The 27,438-nt window shown below is 38.3% G+C and overlaps 2 protein-coding genes across 3 annotated transcripts in view; one reads left to right on the forward strand and one right to left on the reverse strand.

The window, feature by feature from the left end:
- Nucleotides 1–9,559: 9,559 nt before the first annotated feature.
- Nucleotides 9,560–10,551, reverse strand: Tapdelta (Translocon-associated protein delta). Its single transcript, XM_067156657.2, has one exon. It carries the CDS (start codon nucleotides 10,400–10,402, stop codon nucleotides 9,899–9,901), a length of 504 nt encoding a protein of 167 aa, XP_067012758.1. The 5' UTR covers nucleotides 10,403–10,551; the 3' UTR covers nucleotides 9,560–9,898.
- Nucleotides 10,552–14,624: 4,073 nt separating this feature from the next.
- The window catches only part of mRpS35 (mitochondrial ribosomal protein S35), a 66,316-nt gene continuing 53,502 nt past the window's right edge, over nucleotides 14,625–27,438 (forward strand). For both annotated transcript variants that reach the window (XM_067156686.2, XM_067156685.2), the window contains exons 1-3: nucleotides 14,625–14,851; nucleotides 14,958–15,045; nucleotides 15,195–15,543. In XM_067156686.2, coding sequence (XP_067012787.1) covers nucleotides 14,734–14,851; nucleotides 14,958–15,045; nucleotides 15,195–15,543 — 555 coding nt within the window. In that variant the 5' untranslated portion in view covers nucleotides 14,625–14,733. The remainder of the gene's footprint in view (nucleotides 14,852–14,957; nucleotides 15,046–15,194; nucleotides 15,544–27,438) is intronic.

Below are 27,438 nucleotides of genomic sequence, written 5' to 3' on the forward strand. Positions count from 1 at the left end.
ACTATTATTTTATATATATATAGATTAATTGAATTTGTGTTGTATAGAATTGATTCATTATTATTGTCTGTTTTAAAATAAATGTTTATATCATGCTTTTTTAAAATGTTAACGAAATGGAATTCGATGGGGGGCAATCAATATTAATGGGGCTTATGGAAGAAAGAAAGTAGAACTGGCTGAGTCAGCAAAGAGGATGCATCTAGATGTACTAGGAGTAAGTGATATTAGGGTAAGGGGAGATAACGAGGAAGAGATAGATTATAAAGTGTACTTGACGGATTTTAAAAAGGGAAGGGCGGAGTATGGGGTAGAACTGTTTATCAGGAATACTATTGCACGCAACATAGTTTCTTTTAGGCACGTAAATGAGCGAATGATGTGGGTAGATTTGGCAGTTAAGGAATTAGGATGAGAATTGTCTGTGTATTCACCATGTGAGATTGCAGATGAGGATGAAGTTGACAAGTTTTATGAAGCATTGAGTGACATCGTGGTCAGGGTCAACAGCAAGGATAGGATAATGCTAATGGGCAATTTCAATGCGAGATTTGGAAATAGAACTGAAGGATACAAAAGGGTGATTGGTAAATGTGGGGAAGATACGGAAACTAATGGGAATGGGAAGCATTTGCTGGACTTCTATGCTAGTATGGGTTTAACAGTTACGAATACATTCTTCAAGCATAAGGCTATTCACCGCTACACATGGGAGGGTAGGGGTACCAGATTCCATAATAGACTATATCTTAACCAACTTCAAATTCAGGAAGTCTGTTAGGAATGTACGGTTTTTTCAGGATTTTTCGATGACACAGACCATTATCTGTAGTGAACTAAGTATCTCTAGGCCTAGGATAGAGAAAGTGAAATCTGTCTGCAAACGAGTAAGGGTAGAAAATCTCCAGGACGAGGAAATTAGACAGAAATACACGGATATGATTAGTGAGAAGTTTTGAATATTGGACAGTAAGCAGGTTCCAGATATAGAAAGAGAATGGGTGGCATACAAGGATGCTGTAGTAGAAACAGCAAGGAAATGCCTAGGAATGACTGTGTGTAATGATGAAGTGAGAGCAGCTTGTAAACGTAGAAAGAAGGATTATCTGAAATGGGTCCAAACAAGGGCTGATGCAGACAGGGAATTGTACTTAGATGAAAGAAACAGAGCAAAACAAATAGTTGATGAATCCAAAAATAAGTTGTGGGAAGATTTTTGTAATAACCTAGAAAGGCTAGGTCAAGCAGCAAGGAAACCTTTCTGGACAGTAACAAAGAATCTTAGGAAGGTAGGGAAAAAAGAAATGAGCAGTGTTTTGGGTAATTCAGGAGAACTCATAAAAGATCCCAGGGAATCACTGGACAGGCGGTGGGAATATTTTGAAAATCTTCTCAACGCAAAAGGAAATATTCCTGGTGGTGTCGCAAACAACCAAGCTCATGGGGATGAGGAAAAATCTGTTGGTGAAATTACGCTTCAGGAAGTGGAAAGGATGGTAAATAAACTCCATTGTCATAAAGTAGCAGGAATAGATGAAATTAGACCTGAAATGGTGAAGTATAGTTGGAAGGCAGGGATGAAATGGCTTCATAGAGTAGCAAGATTAGCACAGAGTGTTGGTAAGGTACCTTCAGATTGGACAAAAGCAGTAATTGCACCTATCTATAAACAAGGGAACAGGAAGATTGCAACAACTATTTGAGGTATCTCATTGATTAGTATACCAGGCAAAGTATTCACTGGCATCTTGGAAGGGAGGGTGCGATTAGTGGTTGAGAGGAAGTTGGATGAAACCCGGTGTGGTTGCAGACCACAGAGGGGCTGTTAGGATCAGATTTTCAGTATGTGCCAGGTAACTGAAAAATATTACGAGATCTAGAGAAAGCATAGGACAGGGTACTGAGGGAAAAGATGTTCGCCATACTGGGGGACTATGAAATTAAGAGTAGATTATTAAAATCAATCAAAGGCATTTATGTTGATGATTGGGCTGCAGTGAGAATTGATGGTAGAATGAGTTCTTGGTTCAGGGTACAAACTGGGGTTACACAAGGCTGTAATCTTTCACCTTTGCTCTTCGTAGTTTACATGGATCATTTGCTGAAAGGTATAAAGTGGCAGGGAGGGATTCAGTTAGGTGGAACTGTAGTAAGCAGTCTGGCCTATGCTGACAACTTGGTCTTAATGGCAGATTGTGCCGAAAGCCTCCAGTCTAATATCTTGGAACTTGAAAATAGGTGCAATGAGTATGGTATGAAAATTAGCCTCTCGAAGACTAAACTGATGTCAGTAGATAAGAAATTCATCCGAACTGAATGTCAGATTGGCAAAACAAAGCTGGAACAGGTAGATAATTTTAAGTATTTAGGTTGTGTGTTCCCCCAAGGTGGTAATATAGTATGTGAGATTGAATCAAGGTGTAGTAAAGTTAATGCAGTGAGCTCGCAGTAGCGATCAACAGTGTTCTGTAAGAAGGAAGTCAGCTCCCAGACGAAACTATCTTTACATCAGTCTGTTTTTCAGACCAACTTTGCTTTACAGGAGCGAAAGCTGGGCGTGCTCATGATATCTTATTCATAAGTTAGAAGTAACAGACATGAAAGTAGCGAGAATGAATGCTGGTACAAACAGGTGGGAACAATGGCAGGAGGGTTCTCGGACGAGGAGATAAAGGCTAAGTTAGGAATGAACTCGATGGATGAAGCTGTACGCATTAACTGGCTTCGGTGGTGGGGTCACGTGAGGCGAATGGAGGAGCGTAGGTTACGTAGGAGAATAATGGACTCTGTTATGGAGGGTAAGAGAAGTAGAGGGAGACCAAGACGACGATGGTTAGACTCGGTTTTTAATGATTTAAAGATAAGAAGTATAGAACTAAATGAGGCCACAGCTCTAGTTGCAAATAGAGGATTGTGGCGATGTTTAGTAAATTCACAGATGCTTGCAGACTGAATGCTGAAAGGCATAATGGTCTATAATGTAATGTAATGTAGAAATCTGGTGAATCTGTGGATTGTTAAAAGTGAAAGTGGAAAATAATGTTTTTGTTAGTGTTTCTTCTTTAGTGAGCATCTGATCTAGAGAATGTATTATTATTATTATTATTATTATTATTATTATTATTAATTGTGTTTGTATTATGTAGAATTGATTCATTATTATTGTCTGTTTTAAAATAAATTTTTATATCATGTTTTTTTTTTTTTTTTATTTTAGAAATCTGGTGTATCTGTGGATAGGTAAAAGTGAAAGTGGAAAATAGGTTTTGTTAGTTTTTTCTTCTTTAGTGAGGTTAGTGGAAAGTCGATGTCTGACTTTATTTATTATTCCTTCAATGAAATGTTTATTATATCTGTCAGCCCTGGCTATGTTTCTGATGGTGTTTCATTCATGTCTTTTTTTAGCATTGGGATACTGAATGCACGAGGAACCATGCTTGTAGCATGCAGCATGTTTGTGGACTTGTGGATGTAAAGAGTCTTAGCTATAAAATTTATAGAAAACCTACACAAACCATTAAACACCATTCATCAAGACATTCACAAGTCCACGAACGTGCTGCATACTACAGCATGGTTCATCATGCATTCAATATCCCAATGCTAAAAATAGATCTTATACATGAATGAAACACCATCAGGAAAATAGCCAAGGCCAATGGATATACTAAACATTTCACTGAAGGAATAACAAAGTCAGACATCAACTTTGCACTACCCTCACTAAAGAAGAAAACTAACAAAACCTTATTTTCCACTTTACTTTTAACAATCCTTATTTACACAGACATTGAGAGATGATACGCAGGGCAGCAAGAAATTACTGTATGGTATCTTAAGAAACAAAAAGAGAGATCAAGTAAACACCAGATTTGTGAAGGATGAAGGTGGCATAATTTTAACAAAGCCAGAAGAAATAAGAAATAGATGGAGAGAGTATTTTCAGAAGCTGCTGAACATAAGAACGGATGACAGTCATTCAATGGACGACCAGGAAAGGCAATTAGTTGACGAAGAAATGGATAAAGAAATTACAATGAATGAAATTGAAATGGCAGTAAGAAAGATGAAGAATGGAAAAACTGCTGGAATAGATGAAATTTCAGTGGAGATGATAAAGGCAACTGGAGCTGTAGGCCTGCAGTGGACATATCGGGTTCTCAGGAATGTCTGGGAGAATAAGGAGGTCCCTGAGGATTGGCAAAAAGGAATAATCATCCCAATTTTCAAGAAAGGTGATAAGAAAGTTTTGAAGAACTACAGGGGAATTACTCTAATATCCCATGTTGCTAAGATAATGGAAAGGATACTGGAAAGTAGAATAAGGTTGAGGGTTGAGAAGCAGATACAGGAAAATCAGTTTGGTTTCAGAAGTGGAAGGTCAACAATAGAACCCATTTTCATTATGAGACAACTAATGGAAAAGCATTGGGAGTACGGGAATGATATGGTGATGACATTTATTGATATTGAAAAGGCATATGACAGTGTCCCTAGGACAAAAGTTTGGGACAGTCTGGTGCAAAAAGAAATTGGACAGGGATTAATAAAAATGATCATGACATTGTATAAGGAATGTTGTAGTTGCGTGCAAACACAAGTTGGCAGGACAAGTTGGTTCAAAATAACTAGTGGGCTGAGACAGGGAAGTGTTCTATCACCAATCCTGTTTACAACAGTAATGGATGACATCATGAGAACAGCATATGGAGGAAGAGAAATGAACATGATGTTATTTGCAGATGATATTGTGATTTGGGGAGAAGATGACAGGAAGGTTCAAGAACAGTTGAATGTGGTGAATGGGAAGATTGAAGAATGTGGACTGAAAATAAGTGTAGAAAAGAGTAAAACTCTCGTTATGACTAGAGGGGAGAAAGAAGGGAAAGGTCAGATTAGACTTGCAGACAAGCCCCTGGAAGTAGTGGAAACGTTTAAATACCTGGGGAGTGAATTAATGGAGAATGCTCGACTGGATGCTGAGATTAGTAAAAGGATTCAAGCTGGAAGTTGTTTCTATCATAGTGTAAGAAATATGTTATGGAACAAAGATGTGCCAATGGAAGCAAAGGATACTATGTACAAGATGTATTACGTACCCATAACAACTTATGGAACAGAAACTTGGACAATGACAAAGAAGGATGAGAGTCGAATACAGGCAGCCGAAATGAAATTCTTGAGGACTACGATACCGAAGAGTAGAAGAGACAAAATAAGGAATGAGAAAATCCGTGAAGAAATTGGAGTGGAAAAAATGAATGATAGAATAGAGAAGAGCCGACTAAGATGGTTTGGGCACATAAAGTGAATGAGCGACGAAAGAATGCCAAAAAAGGTGATGGAAATGCAAATCCAAGGAAGGAGAGGCCGTGGACGACCACGATTGAGATGGAAGGATACCATCCAACGCATTATTATAGAAAGAAACCTGGACTGGGACACAGTGTTGGAGGAGGAGTGGTGGAAAGACCGAAGAAAGTGGAGAGGAACCATATTTGCCCCTACCCGGCTACAGCTGGATAAAGGGAAATGATGATGATGATGAATCCACAGATACACCTGATTTCTAACATTTTCAAAAAAATATGATGTATTGGAAACAAATGAACATCTTGACACCTTTCCATCAACGTCATTCTGTTCATACTTGTTTCAGCTGAACTGAATTCTAGAAGATTCTTCAAGTGCTAGTATTTTAAGTGTTTAACCTGGTCTTCTGTGAAGTGCATTCTTCAAATTTGAAGAAACTGAGTACTTACACAAGACATGTGATTGTGATGAGTGTTTAACATCCAAATCTACTTGTCTTGCACTGAATTTCAACAACACACGCGCTTGCTTCATAAATATCTATAATTCATGTCTTGGCGTAACTTCTATTGATTTTCACTGATGATCGTCTCTTGCAAGACCGAAACTATTTTCATCAAATATATGTAACTTTTTAAGATTAAGTATTGAATAGGTAGAAACCTTTAGGTTTTGTTTTAAATTATTGCTCTTCAATATAGAATAATATGAAATGTATTACCTATGACAAGTTCTCCAACTTGACAGAAATCCATATTCGCCACGAATATGGTTCGTGAGACAACATACACAAGCGATCTTGGTTCATGAACTTTGAAAAAGACCATGTTCGTATGTGTATAGGCAGCTTATGATGTTAGATACTAAGAGAGATGAATAGTCTGGTGTTACCAATATGAGTGAAATGGTTCCCTTCTTGTATTCCTACAGCATACCTTCCATGCATTTTATTAATGTAGAATAGGAAACCATATCACATACAGGCTATTATTACGATGGGGTTGCCACTCCCAAAGAAATTTTATACCTACTGCCAGGTGTTATTCTAGGCTGCTCCACTGGAGTACAGACGCTACAAGTTTCCCTCTTCTGCCGTACCGAAGTCGACCTCCTCCGCCACTGATGCCGTTGGTGTCTTCACCCATACCCTGGGCTTGGGCCCTCCATATTTGTGACCTCTGGAGAGAGGGTGTCCCAGTATTTTAAAGCCCCCAGGAACTGGGTTGCCTGTTGGTTCGCAGGTTGTATTGGGTATTTCAATCAGCCCTACTGAGTTGTAAGGTCCCTCTATCCGCCACCTGGGGATGCACCCTCTAGGGGTTAACAGGCTCCCCTCCCGGCAGGAGCTGGATAAGGGGAAATGATGATGATGATCAATCACAGATCTAATTAAATGGGAAGCCCCACAGTTATTTATTTTTAATACCTTCTTCCCTTTATTTTGTAATAGTTGTAATTTTATTACTTAGCACCCTTTGTGGATCAGTGGTAGTGTGTCAGCCTCCAGATCCCGGGTCACAGAGGTAGTCTGATTTTTGAAGCACGGAAGAAAGGTCCGACACTCCACGTCGTAAGATGTCGACATGTAAAAGATTTCTGGTAACACATACGGTGTTTACCAAACAAAATTAATTAAATTCAGCCATAGACGCCAAAGAGAGATTCAGTTTAATCTGCCATCCAGTAGGCCTAGAGTAAAACAAAACGTCGAAATTGATGAGCAAGTAGCCAGATGGTGTCAAATTATAATGGCACATGGTAGCTGAGGCCATATGATTACTATTATTATGTTATTAGTTTTACATCCTAATTACTTTTATGGTTTTTGAAGATGTGGTGCGAGAATTTTGTCCGCAGGAGTTCTTTTTCATGGTGGTAAATCTACTGACGCAAGTTTGGTGTATTTGAGCATCTTCAAACACCACCAGACTGAGTAGGATCAAAACCACCAACTCAGGCTCTGGCCAGCAATTCTACTATTCAAGCCCCTCAGCCTAAACTTTTATTTTAAGTAGAAGGTTGCTGTTTCGTGGACTTCAAGAAATTTTGTTTTGGGAGTTTGTTACCCATGAAATTAACATTACATGGCCATCCCTACTCAGTAGGATTTATTATACTTGGGGCAAAACATGACGACTCACACCCCTACTCTCTTGGAGTCATCATCAGTTCTACTTGAATATTTAATCAAGTGCAATCTGATAACCATCATCATTAGGATTGCCTACATACAACTCGATTGGTTGACATAAGACATCATAATAAGAAATTATACACATAATGATGATTGCCTAAAAACACCTTGAATTGTAACATACACATGATATCCAATACTTGGAACTTAAAAAAGTTCTTAGTTCTGGTTTAAACTGTCGTGTGTTCATGGAACACGTAACACTGGAAGATATGCACTGGTTGAAAATATATACAAGTTCCAAGTATTGGATACCATGTGTATGTTACAATTTAAGGTGTATGTTTTGCAACTCATTGATGTATTTTTAGGCAATCGCCATTATGTGTATAATTTTTTATTATGATGTCTTATGTCAACCAATTGAGTTGTATGTAGGCAACCCCAATGATGATTATCAGATTCCCCTATATTTCATATTCAACAAGAACTGATGATGACTCCAACGGAGTCGAAACTAGTCTTCACCCAATAAATTTAATATATTTTACAATGTGTTGAATGGTGACTCCAAGGGAGTCGAAACTGGTCTTCACCCAATAAATTTAATATATTTTACAATGTGTTGAATGGTGGAACATCCCTCAAACTCTATTATATTAGTTATACGTTAACACTGAAAGAAAATAATCATAACATACGATATTTGATACATTTTGTTGGATCACAGTTTATTAACAGTGGATGGTTGAATTAGTTGAGTAGCTTGTGTCCTTTCTTCCAAGTCTTTCCAACATTTTTGTAATGCTACTCTTTTGTCAGAAATCACCCAGAAAAAATAGAGCTGCTTTCCTTAGGATTTTTTCCAGTTCTTGAATCAAGTAATCCTGGTGAAGGTCTCATACACTGAAATCATATTCTAGTTGGGGTCTTACTGGAGACTTATATGCCCTCTTCTTTACATCCTTACTGCAACCCCTAAATAACCTCATAACCACGTGCAGAGATCTGTACCCTTTATTTACAATCATATTTATGTGATTACTCCAATGAAGATCTTTCCTTATATTAACACCTAGGTACTTATAATTATCTCCAAAAGGAACTTTTACCCCATCAATGCAGCAATTAAAACTGAGAGGACTTTTCCTATTTGTGAACCTCACAACCTGACGTTTAACCCCATTTATCATACCATTGCCTACTGTCTATCTCACAACATTATCGAGGTCATTTTTCAGTTGCTCATATCTTGTAACTCATTTATTACTCTGTACACAATAACATCATCTGCAAAATGCCTGATCTCTGATTCAACTTCTTTACACATATCATTGATGTATATAAGAAAACAAAGGTCCAAGGCTGGTTGGTAGAATGTGGAGTGTCGAATGTAGATGAGAATTAATCAAGTGCAGTTAAACAAGCTGCTAAATTTCTTTTGATGTTCGGTTCCACCTATCTATGTGAGCATTGTTCTTTTTTTTGTTATGATCATATAGGTCGTGAACAAGGAAACTGTATCTGACAAACACACCTTCAGCTTGCCTCGACTGCCAGCACACATCTGTGTCTCACTCACTTTCACCGAGTATCACTCTGGTGGGGGATAGCCAGAGCGCTGCCAGACTTAGTTGTACTCCTACGGTGCATCAGCTCTTAATAGATTTCAACCGACTAGCAATCAAAGCAGGTATAGGCCTATATGAGAGATTTTCTTCTATAAAAGCTTGGGTGGACATTAGTTCAATATCGGAATGAATGCTCGCTACAATAAAGCATCAAAATTATGATAAATTTGTGTAGAATGACAGGTTATAGCCTTGTGTTCAGTAAACATTTCAAACAAAGGAAGGTATCAGAAGTTAAGACTGCATTCAGGATGGTGTGCGAGTGAATTAATTTAGCACCAATGGCCTCTTCTGATTATATTCTTGGGAGTAACGAGTCTGCTTACAATATGCATGGCAACCGAAGCGAGGTATAAGGGGGTTGTTTAGAACAGAGGTGTGTGTGCATACATTTAAATTTAAGCATTGGTCAAAATGGGTAGCTTTCATTAGAAGACAATGGAATCCACAGTCCAAGAGTTTTTCATTTCCACAAACAAAATATTATCAAAATATTTCCTTTAATATCACATAATCACTCATTCAATTTATCGCATGAACACAAGGTTAAAATACAATTATGGTATTAATAAATTACTGTATGTTTCCCCATTTTCTTGTTCAAATAAAAACCAATAGACAGAAATCACATATTCACTTCAAGATGCATTCTAAGTCACTATACAAAGTCAACAAAGATGATGACGGATACAGTGATTCTTTCATGAAGGGTTCATCACAGGCACTACAGTAGTCGTTCACACAACTGGTCAGTTTTTGACACAACCTATGCTTTCACACGTGAAGAGATGAGTGATAAACACAACAAAAACCATTTATCTTACGATAAAAGTTTTGATTTAGCAGAGAAGGCTAAATACCAAACCAAAACAGCTAACATTGCTGCCATGAATTCCGAATTAACCCATGGTCCTTGGTAAGCTCCTGGATAATTTACAACAATAGTAACAAGGGGTTTAACAGTGGAAGGATCATCACCACTCCGAGCTGCTTTCCTAAGAGCAGCATAACCATCATCGTCATACAAGTTAACACTATAGTCGCCACTTCTAGCCTTCTTCACATCCTCCGTCCAGCTCACTTGATAATGGTTACCTTCGCCAATTCTAGCGGCAGGAATAGTCTTCCCGTTGATCTCAGCGTACAGTGGAACACCTTCCACCCCGTTGGCACACTTCAGATGGAACTCGGCAATAAATGCGATATTGGTTAAAACTGTGGCATCTTGTGTAGTGTACGCTGAAGCAGAAACTTCAGGTTTTGAGCAAGTATCTGCAGTTGTCAAGCACAGCACAGCCAAAAAGGCTACAATTCTCAAGTACATATTGCGGTGATTCCTAATCAGCACAAAGAGAACAGTCTTTTATAGTACAGTCGTACACTGTTGAACTTACGATGGCCACGTTGAAACAGGTCTGGGACTGGTTCATGCAAAAAGAATGGGTTCACTGGTCCCTTTAAAACAAGTGAAAGCCGAATAATGCCACCTGGTTGCCACGACGTTCCACGGAAGTGTCACAGCTGATCAACGCCTGCTATTGCTGGTCGTCTCCACGAGACTATGACCAAAGGTTGAAATAATTTGCAAAACCATAACACTTTTAACATGTTGGCGTGTTTTCTGCTCCAAGTGGAAAACATGTCAAGTCAATTCGTTTTTAGTGAGATGTTGGTCCAGCTTCGGCAACTTCCTTTCCGTTTCCATGTCAACAGATAGCCAAACGATGCAAAAGACGTGCTTCTCGTGAAGTAGGGTTATAGTTAAAACATTCCGCAACACTCATTCTCTTATAAGCTATAAATACAGTACTGGTACCGAAACGCGCACGTGTGTCGTTCTCTCTGAACTATACTAAAATTTATAGTCAGAAATAGAGTGGAGCAAGCTTACTTTGGACTTAATTAGTGATATAATAGAAAGGCCTTGTTTGTGGGATGTCACATCAAAGGAATGCAGTGATGGAGGTTAACACTTTTAACATGTTGGCGTGTTTTCCGCTCCAAGTGGAAAACATGTCAAGTCAATTCGTTGTTCGTGATATGTTGGCACACCTTCGGCAACTTCCTTGCCGTTTCCATGTCAACAGATAGCCAAACGACGCAAACGACGTGCTTCTCGTGAAGTAGGATTATAGTTACAACACTCCGCAACACTCATTATCAATAAACATTTTAAAATTGACTTTCTTTGTTTATATATAGGCCCTAAGTAGTTCATCATATCAATTTGTGGTAATACATTCAGGTGGTGTCTAGTATTTTCAAATAAGGACAATGGACTCAGATGAAGAGGATTTGGCCCTTTGTTATTGCCACTGTAGCTTCTTGTTATGACTTAGAAAAGCAACACAGAGATAAAGCGAAGAAAGCCGACAGTTTCCAGGAACTCTAAATTATCTATAATTGTTCCCGCAAGTGCATTGACAAAAACCTAACGCCCGTCCGCTCCCACACAGTCGAGTATTGCAAAGAATCAGAAGTCGGGTGCGGGAGAGGAAGAAGTTTATACTTCAAAGTGGTTTACTTTTGAAGCAATGAGCAGGATGAGGGGAGGAAATGTGTCTAATAAAACTGCTTTTCTAAGTCATAACAAGAAGCTACAGTGGCAATAACAAAGGGCCAAATCCTCTTCATCTGAGTCCATTGTCCTTATTTGAAAATACTAGATACCACCTGAATGTATCACCACAAATTGATATGATGAACTACTTAGGGCCTATATATAAACAAAGAAAGTCAATTTTAAAATGTTTATTAAGTGTGGACACAATGTTAAATGAAACAGTATTCAACATTTAACATTGAACATGTTGATGGTGTCACCAGTTAACATTTAACACTTTTAACATTTAACATATTACAATTGACATGTATATTGTGATTCTGTCTTCCAATTGACTTTGTATGTTAACTCAGAATGTTGAGGTTAACACTTTTAACATATTGGCGTGTTTTTCGCTCCACGTGGAAAACACGTCAGGTCAATTCGTTGTTCGTGAGATGTTGGCACAGCTTCGGCAACTTCTTTGCCGTTTCCATGTCAACAGATAGCCAAACGACGCAAACGATGTGCTTCTCATGAAGTAGGTTTATAGTTACAACACTCCGCAACACTCATTCTCTTTCATTCTCTTTGTTACAAGCTACAAATATAGTACCGGTACGCGCACGCGTGTCGTTCTCTCTGCACTATACTAAAATTTATAGTCAGAAATGGAGTGGAGCAAGATTACTTTGGACTTAATTAATGGAGGCCTTGTTTGTGGGATGTCTCATCAAAGGAATACAGAGATAAAGCGAAGAAAGCCGACAGTTTCCAGGAACTCTAAATTGTCTATAATTATTCTCGCGAGTGCATCGAAAAAAAACTAGCGTCCCTCCGCTCTCTGTACAGTCGAGTATTGTTACAAAATCACAAAATTCGGGAGTCGAGGGGCGGTAGCGGACGAAGTTTATTCTTCAAAGAGGTTTGCTTTTGAAGCAATGAGCGGGATGAGAGGAGGAAATGTGTATAATAAAACTGCATTTCTAAATCATAACAAGAAGCAACAGTGGCAATAACAAAAGCAAAATCCTCTTCATCTGAGTCCATTGTCCTTGTTTGAAAATACTAGACACCACCTAATTTGTTACCGCAAATTGATATGATGAACTACCTATATACAAAGAAAGACAAGTTTAACATGTTTATTAAGCGCGGACACAATGTTAAAAGAAACAGTATTCAACATTTAACAGTAAACATGTTGATGGTGTCACCAGTTAACATGTAACACTTTTAACATTTAACATGTTATTGTTAAATGTTAATCAGTGGAGACCGGCCTTATTAGCCTCAACATTCTGAGTTAACATGCAAAGTCAATTGGAAGACACAATCATAATATACATGTCAATTGTAACATGTTAAATTTAACAAGATGTTGGGGAGACAATGATAGAAGCTAGAAAAAATAACCAAATGTAAAAATAAATTGCGACATTCAGTGACCCGCTTTGCTATTCGCGGGTTTCATGATAAGTGCTGCCAACGTAATACGTATTAGGTACCAGATCTGCAATGTGTGTTCTTGTGGTGTGGCAAGTGTTATGATAGATATCATGTTTCTCATTGTCATGAAAGAAATATGTCCTTGACTGAACTAAGTAAGAAATAATTCATGTGTATATACTCTGTAATTAATTTTGGCCATTCGCTGCATTAAACATTATTAATTATAAACCCGAGGGCTCCTTTGCCAACACCCCTAATCTATAATTCCAACCTGTAAATGAGACAGCTGGGATAAACCATTGGCTTTACGTTTCATGGTAATTCGTTTGTGGTACAGGACCATTTTTAATGGAAAATTTTCAGGCAGTTTGAAATATCTTGCGTAAATTTGACAGATTTTTTCTTCTTTATATAGTCTTAGTCGATTCAAATACATTCGAGACAATACGCGACACTTACGGATTTAGCCTTGTTAAAATGGGAGACAATTCAATGGTGGCGCTCCTAGGGACTTAACCTGAAAAGTCGCGCTAAATTCAAATATCAATGGAAATGCATATACGAAAATGGATGAATAAATTACGTCTACAAAGAAAGTATTATTGAGATATTAACTTCGAAGTTGCTAAAGCAATTCTGGATAAATGAATGAAGAATTATTTAAAAGGTTATTATTTAAAGACTGAATTTAGACATATAAACAAGATGTGAAATGGACTGTTGTGAAATGGCTTGATCTTTCATTTATGCATTTTTTTCTTTAGAATTCCTGCCTGAACTTTTACGGTTAGATTTGTCTTTTTTTCATTTAGAAACATTTTATCACCACATTAAGATACTTGCCAATAAAAAAATCGGCACATTCTTTACACACATGATGCAATGAATTATCATTTAAAAGCAGGACAATTTCCTCTTAATTCTTATATAAGCGTAGCGTTTCTTCTTTCTTGTACACCTTATCCAAATCACTTTTGTGACATTTCAAAACCCACAGATCACACGTACAACAACACATCGGTATTGAAGGTTAACTGCTGCACTATACAATAAAATATGTGTATTATAATTTAAGCCAGTTAAAATATGGGTCGAGCAGGTCAGAAGATTATGAAGAAATATAAAAATCTCTTTGTCACTGGAAGAATATATATGCAAACACAATATACCATTTTCTTGTCACGAGGTAAATGAAAGAAAGACCGCGCATTCTTCTCTACTTCATAGCAACTGCAGCCAAACACAGCACATACCTTTCCCCTCATGCTGAGAGGAGATATCGAGGAATGACACACGCTACTATTTAATTATGTCAACTCACTGAAAACGCAAACTTCACACGCAAATACACGTGCTCGTATGACAGAATCAGTAGTTCTCAGGTCCATCCGCTAGAGAGAGCTCTAATAGTTGTCCCTCGATATCTCGCTGAGTGTTGCGTATTATCTCTACAAGACCAACTATTGTAGTTTGTCTTGATCTCTACTGTATTTGGTCGATTCTACCGCCTATTTCTTGATCGACTATATCGATATTTTTGCCCTTGTTGATTTGATATTCTATTGTCCACCTGCTGTTCACTTGCTGGTTGCTGGGATTGTACAACACTCCAAACACCCAATTACTCTTAAATAGTATCACCGTTATAAGAGTGTTTAGAGATGGCTTTAATAATTAAAGTTTTCGAGAGAAACTTCCCACGTAGAAATCATTCTGAATTGTGCTTGAAACTTATTTCCTGTCGGACTTTTTCACAAGCTGCAGAAGCCGAGCCAAAAGGTAGGTTATACTCTAACCTAAGAATTGACATAATATTCATAATTTTTGTGAACGTCTGATTTGATTTGAATGAATGCTCTATTTATTATTTACAATATATTTTCAGAGGAATTTCGAGTACTCGACCTTGTTAGTAAAGGTGCAAAAAGAATAATGAGCAGGCGACTCAAAAAGGCAGCAGCTAATCCTCCCCGGTAAGTTCAGTCAGTATATGGAATTTTTGAGGCATTAAGTATTTTAGTATTTCCTCCATGTTGTAATTTGGATTTTATTTGTTGTGAGGTTACCTATTTTGATTGAATCTGCAAATTTTAAAACTTAGTTCCATTGTTAATTGTTTCAGAACTAATCTCATGCCTGTTGACCAAGATTGGAGTAATGTTTGGCCTGGTCCAAGGTCATTTCATCCTGCAAGTGTTCCCTTGCCTGTACGCCAGGGCTATAACCAGAAAGGTCCTCCACCAGGAAAATTTGCTAATGCTGAACTTATGAAGATACCAAATTTCCTTCATTTAACTCCACCAGCTATCAAAAAACATTGTGAAGCTTTGAAGAAGTTTTGCACCCCGTGGCCTGAGGGCTTAGAAGAGCATAATTATAATGATCACTTTCCTTTAGAAGTAATTTCTACAGACTACTGCTATTCATCCCCAAGCATAAGGCACCCTCTGGCACGTATTGTCTCTCTAAAGGTAATAAATCATCCCTTTCTTTTCATATGACATATTTCAAATAATTTAGGCTAGTTGGTGTTTTGTTATATCACTTGTTAGATTGTAGGTCAAGTATATAGTATGTTTACATGCAGGATTCGGATCGATCCGAGTACAGTACGCGAACCTTTTGTTCAGCCCTGAGCTCCATAGTGCAGAATGGGAACTAGGGCTCAAGAAAAGTTTCGCGTACTATACACTTCCCGTATTGAAAACACCATGTAAACGGGGACTCAGTTCGGATTGAGTCTGAACGTCGATACGGTAAAATCTGGGATCGTATCGTACTTGGTTCGAATTGAGTTCCATGTAAATGCAGATTGTACTGAGATCGTATTGAAAACAACTGCGTAGAAACTCCAGGTTTGTTCTGACGAAATCATCATCAAAGTTCTGTCAAAATAACAAATATATTAAGTCGGTAAATATATTTAGGTACCTGTATAAATGATCAGCAACTGCAATCATATTATAAGACGACCATCCCTTGAGATTAACAAAATCACAATAACCTTCTCTTGGGGGTAAAATTGAAATGTGCGTTCCATCTATTGCACCAATTACATTTGGAAAACCGGTACCGCACATACTTTCAAAACTGAAAGTTATCTCCTGGGCTTCTACTGCATTTGGCGTTCTTAAATTCTAGGAGGTGATATCGATTTTACTACAATTCTGCATCGTTCATATACGTCGATGCTGCCTGGCGGATTCAATACGATACTCAAATAGCCTACTACATGTAAACGGGGATCGTATTCAATATGGTAAGTGTACTCAAATCGATCTCAGTCCCCATGTAAACGTACTGATACACATTGTATTCGTCGTTTATGAGTGATTACAAGTGGCAGTGAGTGGAACTACTTGCTATAAACTGAAGGAAACAATCTGTAATCTTGGCCCGAGCATTAACAGTTATGTCTACCCATAACAGTAGTGAATTTTCTTCAGAATATTGTTGTAATTCATGTGCAGTGAATTTCTATGAGAGATCAGTTGTTTTTGCCTTGTTACCATAGCTCACTATAAAACAAAAACACATCCAAAGGAATTTTAAAGTGATTCCTTCTCAGAGAAGAAACATCATATTAAGCATACTCTCGATAATTTGCGATAATTAATGCATGTACTTCCGTAAACCATCTGCAGTTTTTCCATTTATCGTCATCTATTAAAGGCAATGCCTTGTCGCTGTAGCCACATCTGACAATCTTCTGCTAGCCTCTTCATGTTGCTAAATGAACCACATGCCAGTTCACGGAGGGAGTTCTTGATGTATAACATCCTTGATCGTCCCCTGGGTCTCTTTCCCAGTACTTTACCTTCAGTGATGGTTTGGAGAAGAGAGTCATGTCTCAGTACGTGTCTGAGGAACTTTGTTTTCCTCTTCTTTATCATGTTTAATAAACGTAAATCCTATTTTACCTTCTTTAAAACAAAGTTTTTTTTTTTAAATGCCTTCGCTGGTGGGACCTAGTGTTTACAGTGTACAATGTCTTCGGTTATAGGCTAGAGCAATTTTGTTACTTTAATTGACCTGTCTCAGTCCCATTCTTGGCTTTGACAATATGAAAGTGACTGAGGTACGAGCAAAGCTAGCAATGCCATTCCTTATGCAGCCTGGCCCCGCTATGAATGGTGTGAAAATGTTGCTCATAGGGTCGGATGATGCATGTATTTGAGTAAGCTTGGCAAACTGATATGTAATAGCAATGTCTAGCTAGGTGAGAAAAGCAACGGGAAACTACATCACTCCTCATTTCCCTAGTACGCCTCTTCAGTGTTGCCTAGGCCATCTATGACGGCTGATGGCGGATGAGAATCCAATCAGCCTTATGGTTGAGGACCGAACATATACATAGCCTACATACATCTGTCCGACTTGTTTTTGTAATTCTTCTCCAAAACCACATTTTAGCAGGCTGAAGTTTTGTTTCTTCCTGTTTCCGTAATGTCCAGGTTTTGCACCCATACAGTAGCACACTCCAAACAAAGGTCTTGAGAAATGATTTTCTGGTCTCCAAACTGAGATGGTTGTTTAGCATTAAGGTTTTGTTATTTTGAAAGGCTTTTTTTGCTACCACTATTATTTTCTTGATTTCTGAAAGGGATCTGTTACTGGTACCAGAGGTATTTACACTACCCAAATAGGGGAATTTTGTGACTTGTTCTATCGGTGTGTTATTTAATTTTAAGTGTTTTCTGCCTGTGGGCTACTTTTTGTTTCCTTGATATTTATTTTTAGTTTAAATTTTTCTAAGGATTTGTTAAATGTTCTTAGCATCTTACTCATATCATTTTCAGAATTAGCTAAGAGAGCATTATCATCCACAAAGTGGCTACTGTGCACCCGAATCCCATTAAAATTATAATAATAATAATAATGTTATTTGCTTTACGTCCCACTAACTACTTTTTAAGGTCTTCGGAGACGCCGAGGTGCCGGAATTTAGTCCCGCAGGAGTTCTTTTACGTGCCAGTAAATCTACCGACACGGGGCTGTCGTATTTGAGCACCTTCAAATACCACCGGACTGAGCCAGGATCGAACCTGCCAAGTTGGGGTTAGAAGACCAGCGCCTTAACCGTCTGAGCCACTCAGCCCGGCCCCATTAAAATTCACCCCTTTAGTGTGCTCTTTCATTTCTCTAACTGCATGTTCTATAACCACGTCAAAGAGATATGCTGACAGTGGGCAGCCTTGTCGCACTCCTCTTCTCATTTTTGTTTCTCTTGTAGTACCATTAATATTATGCCTATTGCTGACGGTAAAATGTTTCCTAAAATTTGTTGTACAATTAATTTCATAAAAATTTGGTGAAAATAAGTTATATTGCTCACGGTAAAATTATTTTTAAAAAAAATCCGTGAAAGCATCAGGAAGGCCGTCTATGAACTCACTTGTGAACTAAGATGTGTATGTGCTGCCATCTCTCGATAAACTTTTAAACCAAGAATCAGCTGTTCAACTTACAGTGTGTTTGACTCCAACAAACAAAGCAAAACTTGCTACTTTAGCTGCAATTGTATGTTTTACAGTGGTAAAAAGGAAGAAAAGAAATGTCAGGAAATACTGGACTAGGGATTGGATCAAAAGAAGAGAAGGTAGAGGATTGCTGTCCTTGGTCGAAAATTAGTTGAGGTTAGAAGACCAGCATTCATATAGGAATTCGGCGAGTGTTTTCTGCCTCTCTTCTTGCATTTCTGTTGTGGCTAAGTGGCGTCTTAACTGCATACAAACAAGGATATTTGTGGTATTCGTCAGTAAAACACTAACAGCTTCCTTAGTCCACCTGGATCCTGCCATTTTAGAAAGAAGTGTTTGTTTACAATCGAGCTTCACAATCTTCTCATGACATAGCGCCAGCCTCATCATGATGTCAGCTTCGCTGATTGGTTCGTTTTGTAAAATTAATTTTACGGAATAGAACATGTCCTATTTTATGAAAAGTTTTATCAAAGGTTTTATCAAACTTGAATTTGATCGTGAACAACAGAAATGTTATAAAATTAAATTATTGTACAATAAATTGACAGTAAATTTTACCGTGAGCAGCAGACATTAACTTCCGTGGTTTGAGCTTTATATACATTCAGATTAAAGCACCTGTCTTTCCAGGCAAGTCCCATATTCCTAATTACTTGAAAAAGCATTTTCCACTCAACATTATCAAAGGCATTTTCCAAGTCAATAAATGCTACGTAAGTTTTCCTGTTGACTTTTCCATTGTGGCGAGTAAAAACAAAACCATTGATTTATTGAAATGTATTACCGGTATAAGCAAGCAAAGAAAGTAATGGTAAAAATTGACCCTTCGAGACAAGATTTTTCTAACGTTATAAGCAAGTGGAAATTAATGCAATCTTACTTGGAATGCATCTCAGGGGAGAGATGTGTTCATTGCGATGTCTAGGAACTCACCATCCTGCCCCCAGAAATACATTTACTTTTATAACCGAATGAAGAGCATTACATGCCATTTTCATTGCTGAAGTAATTACGCATTCCTGTTGGCCAACATAAAGTGGCATGTGATCTCATTCCCATCATTTATGATAGTCATATTCTGTTACGAACCCCGGCACAATAAAAGCACATCGCGGTTCTAACCTGGACCCCTTTGCTTGTCCCTATATCACTGGTTTTGTCCAGGTCCTATCCTAACCATCTGTACGGCAAAAACCAGTCCAGACCAATGGTGTTTCTACAGGAAAGTACAGACCTAAGGCCGCTTCGTGGCTCTTGTCCAAGTCCTATCCTAACCGTCCGGCAAGAACCAGTCCAGAGCAGTTGTGTTTCCACAGGAAAGTAGAGGCCTAAGGCTGCTTCACGGCTCTAACCAGGGGGCTTACGCTCCTAGACCCCCTTTGCTTGTTCCTATATCAGTTTTCTTGTGCAGGTCTTATCCTAACCGTCTGCATGGCAAGAATCAGTCAAGACCAATGGTGTAACATTAATCACCACCACCACCAATTAGTTTCTCAAGCACTGCCCATTAGTTCCTAAGTAGAGTGGTTGGCAGCATTTTGCACTGCATGACAATATCCTTCCAGAGAAGGCTGCGAAAAGTAAACAAACGACAGTCGTTCCACGCGTGTGAAAGTCTTGTCTCGAGAGACCAAGTATTGTTAAATTAATTACAGCATTTTATGGTATATGTAGGACACACAAGAGGAAAATTACTTTACAGAATACATTGTGGATTATTATAAAGTATTCTGCCTAGTGGCAGGGCTGTGTCTTCATATGGAGAATTTCTGACACCAATGTTTCTTGTTTTAGCTTTTTTCTTCAGTCTGCTGGACCTTCTCCCATCTTTCATATCATCCAGATGTTGAATTCTTCTTTTTCCTTGTCCTGTAGTTCCTTTGATCTTTACTTTGATGATGTCATGGATTATGCCAACATTAATACATAATGAAAAAAAGGTCTGAATTTTTTATTTTTTAGATAATCGTTTGCTTCTCCCTATTTTGGATCATAAATTTCCCAAGAAAACAGCATCCGAGAACAAAACATCTTCTCAGTATTTAAGATATAAGTGTATCAATAGCGACACTCTCTTGGCTGTGTGAAACTTTCGGAACTTCAGTTGCATCACTCCCGCACTTAAACCCACCTGAAACCCCATCTTCTTTGTCAACAGTCAAATTTTTTATGATATCCTGCTCACTTTCATGTCTAAAAACATAATTGTCTTAGTTGATGTGTAACCACTCGATTATGTCACTTTCTTTTGCATCTTGGCATTCATCCAGGTTTTGCAGGAATGATGTCATTGTGATGAGAAGGGGGCTGGGTGTATGTGTCGTCTTCATCATCATTTCATCCTCATCACGACACGCAGGTCGCCTACGGGAGTCAAATCAAAAGACCTGCATCTGGCGAGCCGAACTTGTCCTTGGACACTTCCGGCACTAAAAGCCATACGCCATTTCATTTCATTTCATTTCATTTCATTTCATTTCATTGTCACTGTAACCAACATTTGCCTGCACCCCACCTAGATTCAGTTTCCATTATTGTGCGAGCGTAGTAGCATTAACTTTTTCCACGACTTGTGACAGCATGAAAGGCATCCAACAGGCTAAAATCCTTCCAATATGCTGGAATGTCAATGTTTTTCTTTACTAGTTGCTGTAACTGAGATGGATAGAAATTCACTAAGTACAGCATAAGGTTTTTAATAGTATTATAATGGATTTTTTTTTTGTTAGTTGCTTTATGTCGCACCAACACAGATAGGTCTTATGGCGACGATGGGACAGGGAAGGGCTAGGAGTGGGAAGGAAGCGGCCGTGGCCTTAATTAAGGTACAGCCCCAGCATTTGCCTGGTGTGAAAATGGGAAACCACGGAAAACCATCTTCAGGGCTGCCGACAGTGGGGTTCGAACCTACTATCTCCCGAATACTGGATAATGGATTTTAAACAGTACAAATCTTATGTAGAATACCTTGTAGGGGAGAGGTATGTTTACTGCAACATCCAGGGACCCATCCACCATCCCCCATAAGCACATTTTCTTTTATAACCCAATTTAATTTAGCACACGCCATTTGCAGAATAAAAGTTACATTAAAGGAAAGGAATTAGACCTAAGTATCACCGGGTGAGTTGGCTGTGCGGTTAGGGGCTTGCAGCTGTGAGCTTGCACCCGCGAGATAGTGGGTTTGAACCAAACTGTCGACAGCCCTGGAGATGGTTTTCTGTGGATTCCCATTTTCACATCAGGCATATTGCTCAAGCACGCTGTAGCATTTCCATTGGCTGAGACACAACTGGATATTACGTCATTTCATTTCCGGCAGTCAAGCAAAATGCATTCCATTACCAACCCAAGCACAATGAAAACACAACTAAATGCAGTCAGTAATGAAACTGTGTACATACATACATACATACATACATACATACATACATACATACATACATACATACATACATACATACATACATACATTATCATTATAGACTGTTATGCCTTTCAGCGTTCAGTCTGCAAGCCTCTGAGAATTTACTAAACGTTGCCACAATCCTCGATTTGCAACTAGTGTTGTGACCTCATTTAGTTCTATACCTCTTATCTTTAAATCGTTAGACCGAGTAACCATCATCGTCTTGGTCTACCTCTACTTCTCTTACCCTCCATAGCAGAGTCCATTATTCTCCTAGGTAACCTATCTTCCTCCATTCGCCTCACATGACCCCACCACCGAAGCCGGTGTATGCATACAGCTTCATCCATCGAGTTCATTCCTAACTTAGCCTTTATCTCCTCGTCCGAGTACCCTCTTGCCATTGTTCCCACCGGTTTGTACCGGCAATCATTCTTGCTACTTTCATGTCTGTTACTTCTAATTTATGAATAAGATATCCTGAGTCCACCCAGCTTTCGCTCCCGTAAAGCAAAGTTGGTCTGAAAACAGACCAATGTAAAGATAGTTTCGTCTGGGAGCTGACTTCCTTCTTACAGAATACTGTTGATCGCAACTGCGAGCTCACTGCATTAGCTTTACGACACCTTGATTCAATCTCACTTACCGTATTACCATCCTGGGAGAACACACAACCTAAATACTTGAAATTATCGACCTGTTCTAGCTTTGTATCACCAATCTGACATTCAATTCTGTTGAATTTCTTACCTACTGACATCAATTTAGTCTTCGAGAGGCTAATTTTCATACCATACTCATTGCACCTATTTTCAAGTTCCAAGACTGCAGGCTTTCGGCACAATCTGCCATTAAGACCAAGTCGTCAGCATAGGCCAGACTGCTTACTACATTTCCACCTAACTGAATCCCTCCCTGCCATTTTATACCTTTCAGCAGATGATCCATGTAAACTACGAACAGCAAAGGTGAAAGATTACAGCCTTGTCTAACCCCTGTAAGTACCCTGAACCAAGAACTCATTCTACCATCGATTCTCACTGAAGCCCAATTGTCAACATAAATGCCTTTGATTGATTTTAATAATCTACCTTCAATTTTTCTGTATCGTGTACAATACAGAAAAATTATTTGTTTGTCATTAGCTGCACAAACGAACGGCTATGTTAGTGTCAGCTTTTTGCCACTGTCCAACATAGAATTTGTTGCTATTGTTGTGTAGAATGCTAGAGGCCTAACAGCCACCTCCGGCCCTAATCTGGTGGTGGTGGTGGTGGTAGGGTGCTTACGCCCCCAGTCCCCCTTTTACTTGATCACAGTCCAAACCAATCCACTAGTTCGTAAGTTCAAATGTAATACCACCGCACCTAATAATGTACCACTAGTTCTTAAAGTCAAGAGTTGACAGCTTTGTGCACCGCACGATCACGCCCACTGTGAGAAGTCGGCGAGAAAGAAACAGATGATAGTGCAGTCGCGTCTAGATGTCTGAGCTGAAACACTGCGGTGCAGTAACTTAACTTTTGCCCTGAGGGGACATGTAGTTCTTTTTTAAAGCATAGGTCCATAGGTTGCAGAACAAAAGTTATATTAAAGGAAAGGAATTAGATGAAAGTATCACCTTTTCTAAGCTCACTTCTATGTGGGTAATTACAAGCACTGCTATGATTGACTGCTTGGTTATGTAGGCTGTAACTTCTTTAACAAAATAATTATGAAACCAGTCCTTAAATAAATGCCTGTGCCCATCCATGCTGCAATGCATTGAGGATTATTTCATTTAAAATAACAAAGAATTTTAGATTTTTCCTATCGCTGCTAATTTTAGTTTATGATCATCAGTTGCGTTAGCACATGCCATAATGGTTACAATTTCCTTGGAAATTTTATGGCCTCGGGCTTGCTTCTCTAGTTGCATCACTAGTGTACAGGATTGTAAATATTTACAATAAAATCCTGTTTTGCCTTTATTGCAAACTTGTGTCAAGTCAGTCTGTTCTTTTTTCAATGAACGATCGAAATTCTTCAGTAACTTTTCAGCAGCTTCCATATCTGTATCAAGACATTTCCCATGAACCACACTTTCTTGTATTCTGTAGCATTTCTTAAACAGCGTAAGCCAGCTAGATGAAGCTTTAAAATCTCCTGTGCTAAGGGCAGAACACACATTGGCAGTCATACAAATTTTAGTGATAAATGGAAGGGTATGTATAGGTATTTTAAGGCAGAAACAGGTTCCAAGAAGGACATTCCGGGAGTAATTAATGAACAAGGGGAGTGTGTATGTAAGGATCTTCAAAAAGCAGAAGTATTCAGTCAGCAGTATGCAAAGATTGTTGGTTACAAGGATAATGTCCAGATAGAGGAGGAGACTAATGCTAAAGACGTATTAAAATTTACATATGATAACAGTGACATTTACAATAAGATACAAAAGTTGAAAACTAGAAAAGTGGCTGGAATTGATAAGATTTCTGGGGATATACTAAGTAAGTTTGACATGGGTTGCATGTAAACTTAGGGAAGGCATTCTTTCTGATTAGACATGTTTGTGAAATTAATAACTGGTTCGATAGAAGGCAGTTCGGTTTTAGAAAGGTTATTCCACTGAAGGTCAACTTGTAGGATTCCAGCAAGATATAGCAGATATCTTGGATTCAGGAGGTCAAATGGACTGTATTGTGATTGACCTGTCTAAAGCATTTGATAGGGTGGTTCATGGTAGACTACTGGCAAAAATGAGTGCAATTGGACTAGACAAAAGAGTGACTGAATGGGTTGCTATATATCTAGTAAACAGATCTCGGAGAATTAGAGTAGGTGGAGCTTTATCTGACCCTGTGATAATTAAGAGGGGAATTCCTCAGGGCAGTATTATTGGACCTTTATGTTTCCTTATATACATAATTGATATGAGTAAAGAAGTGGAATCAGAGATAAGGCTTTTTGCATATGATGTTATTCTGTATAGAGTAATAAATAAGTTACAAGATTGTGAGCAACTGCAACGTGACCTCGATAATGTTGTGAGATGGACAGCAGGCAACGGTATGTTGATAAACGGGGTTAAAAGTCAGTTTGTGAGTTTCACGAATAGGAAAAGTCCTCTCAGTTTTAATTACTGCAGTTCCTTTTGGAGATCATCGTAAGTATGTAGGTGTTAATATAAGGAAAGATCTTCATTGGGGTAATCACATAAATGGGATTGTAAATAAAGGGTACAGATCTCTGCACATGGTTATGAGGGTGTTTAGGGGTTGTAGTAAGGATGTAAAGGAGGGGGCATATAAATCTCTGGTAAGACCCCCAGCTAGAATATGGTTCCAGTGTATTGGACCCTCACGAGGATTACCTGATTCAAGAACTGGAAAAAATCCAAAGAAAAGCAGCTTGATTTGTTCTGTGTGATTTCTGACAAAAGAGTAGCGTTACAAAAATGTTGCAAAGTTTGGGCTGGGAAGAATTGGGAGAAAGAAGACGAGCTGCTCGACTAAGTGGTATGTTGCAGGTTATAAATTTCATTTTTTTTCCGTATTGATACAAATTCTTATAATTTTGTTAAATACCACCTATTCAGTACAATAATGACGTAATAAAAACTTGCATATTTATTAAGTTGTTAATAAGTACATGTTTCAGTCCTTTAGCGCGAGCATCATCAGCCAATTATCATTTACTTGAGGTTATATAAGATCGTGAATCTATTCTATTGGATTAAATTTTGCTTGTAAACCTGATTGACAAATCTTATAATATTTCACAAGTCATATAACAATAAAATTATGTCTTTAATTTAAAACATATTTGTCTAAAATCTATCTAAGTCTAACATTTTATTGATGAAACTCATCTGGAGAACATCCTTTAAAATTTTAAAAACCCTTTGAGATCTGGCTAATTGTATATATTTAATGTTGCTTGACTTGTATGATTGTCGTTGAAACTTCGTTAACTATATTAACAATTTTTTACAGTTGATAATTGCCTATGTTATGAACATTTAACTTGTTCTCGATGTTGCTGGAGTAACATTTGTACAAAATGTATTGGCATTAATCTTATGTTGTCAGTACGAGAGTATTGTTTATGAACAGACTTGTTGGTGAATAAAAACTTTAAATTGTGAGGTAGAATTTGAATGGTTCTCGTATGTTCCAACTTGGGCTTGTTGGTATATTTTTCTTTCTGATGCATAATTGTTTAGTGTTACTCCTAGCCTCTTGAGAACTACGCTTGAAAAATATATAAAATAGCACACCTACCAAGACGCATGACTAGTGCATACCATGGAGGCTACTGTGTAGGCTACTTTGAGCCACCAGCAGTGCCAACGCACTATGAGAAACTTTGTCTCATTTTAAAAAAATGATGCCTGTCTGTTATTATAAATTTACTCATTCGGGACAAATATTTCAGGTTTCCTATGGGAATCAACATCTACACCATTAAACTTTATAAGACAAAATTGTATTTACTATTATTTTAATAGAATGAATAAAGTAATACAGTAGAATGTCTCCAAGGTAAAATATCGAACATTCATACAATAAGTAATGATAATTCAGCTGTAGTGGTATTTATAATGCCGGCCCCGTGGTGTAGGGATAGAGTGCCTGCCTCTTACCTGGAAGCCCAGGGTTCGATTCCCGGCCAGGGTAGGGAATTTTACCTGCATCTGAGGGCTGGCTCGAGATCCACTCAGCCTACGTGATTACAATTGAGGAGCTATCCGACAGTGAGATGGCAACCCTGTTCTAGAAAGCCAAGAATAACGGCCGAGAGGATCGAGGCTGTTACGCCATGCGGGGTTGGGGGTATTTATAATATTATTACCGACAGCTTTCACGTAAGTATAAAGAATGAGAGTTTTCCACCTAATCAATACTTTATTTATAAAGTGTCTAAAATATTTCAATCACATTAAAACACAGTACTGGTTTCGACCTGTTAGTTAGGTCATCGTCAGCTACTGATGAACCTGCTTATTCAGTAACGATTGTACAATGTACAGTATTACTTAGACTAAACATGAATGCCACATATTCCAGTAAAATTTAATGCTATTAATGTTGAAATATAAAACAGGGTACAGTTCTTGAAGTCTAAAAAGGTTTTGACATCCTTGTGTCACGAGAATTAAAACATTATGTTCTTGTTTTATTGGTACTTATGCTCATCCTCAGTCCATTATTCTGCTGATAAACATGCTTGTTTTTACTAAGACTTCTTGTTGAGATATAAGTTGCTGTATATGAAGTACTGATAAGTGTGAGTGCTCCCCTCTTCATACTTGTGTTCCACTCGGGCAAAGTCAAATGATCTATGAAAGAAGAAAAGGAAAGGTAGAAATTAGATTAACTAATAGAGTGTGCCTGTTGAATGTGTTGTGAACTATCATGTGTGTGTGTGTTACTTATGTGCGAACATTATATGTCATTGAGCATGGTCGGGAGCGTGCTGCACACTGTTCTATG

The sequence above is a fragment of the Anabrus simplex genome, chromosome 12 (genome assembly GCF_040414725.1).
Source record: "Anabrus simplex isolate iqAnaSimp1 chromosome 12, ASM4041472v1, whole genome shotgun sequence".
NCBI lineage: Eukaryota > Metazoa > Arthropoda > Insecta > Orthoptera > Tettigoniidae > Anabrus > Anabrus simplex.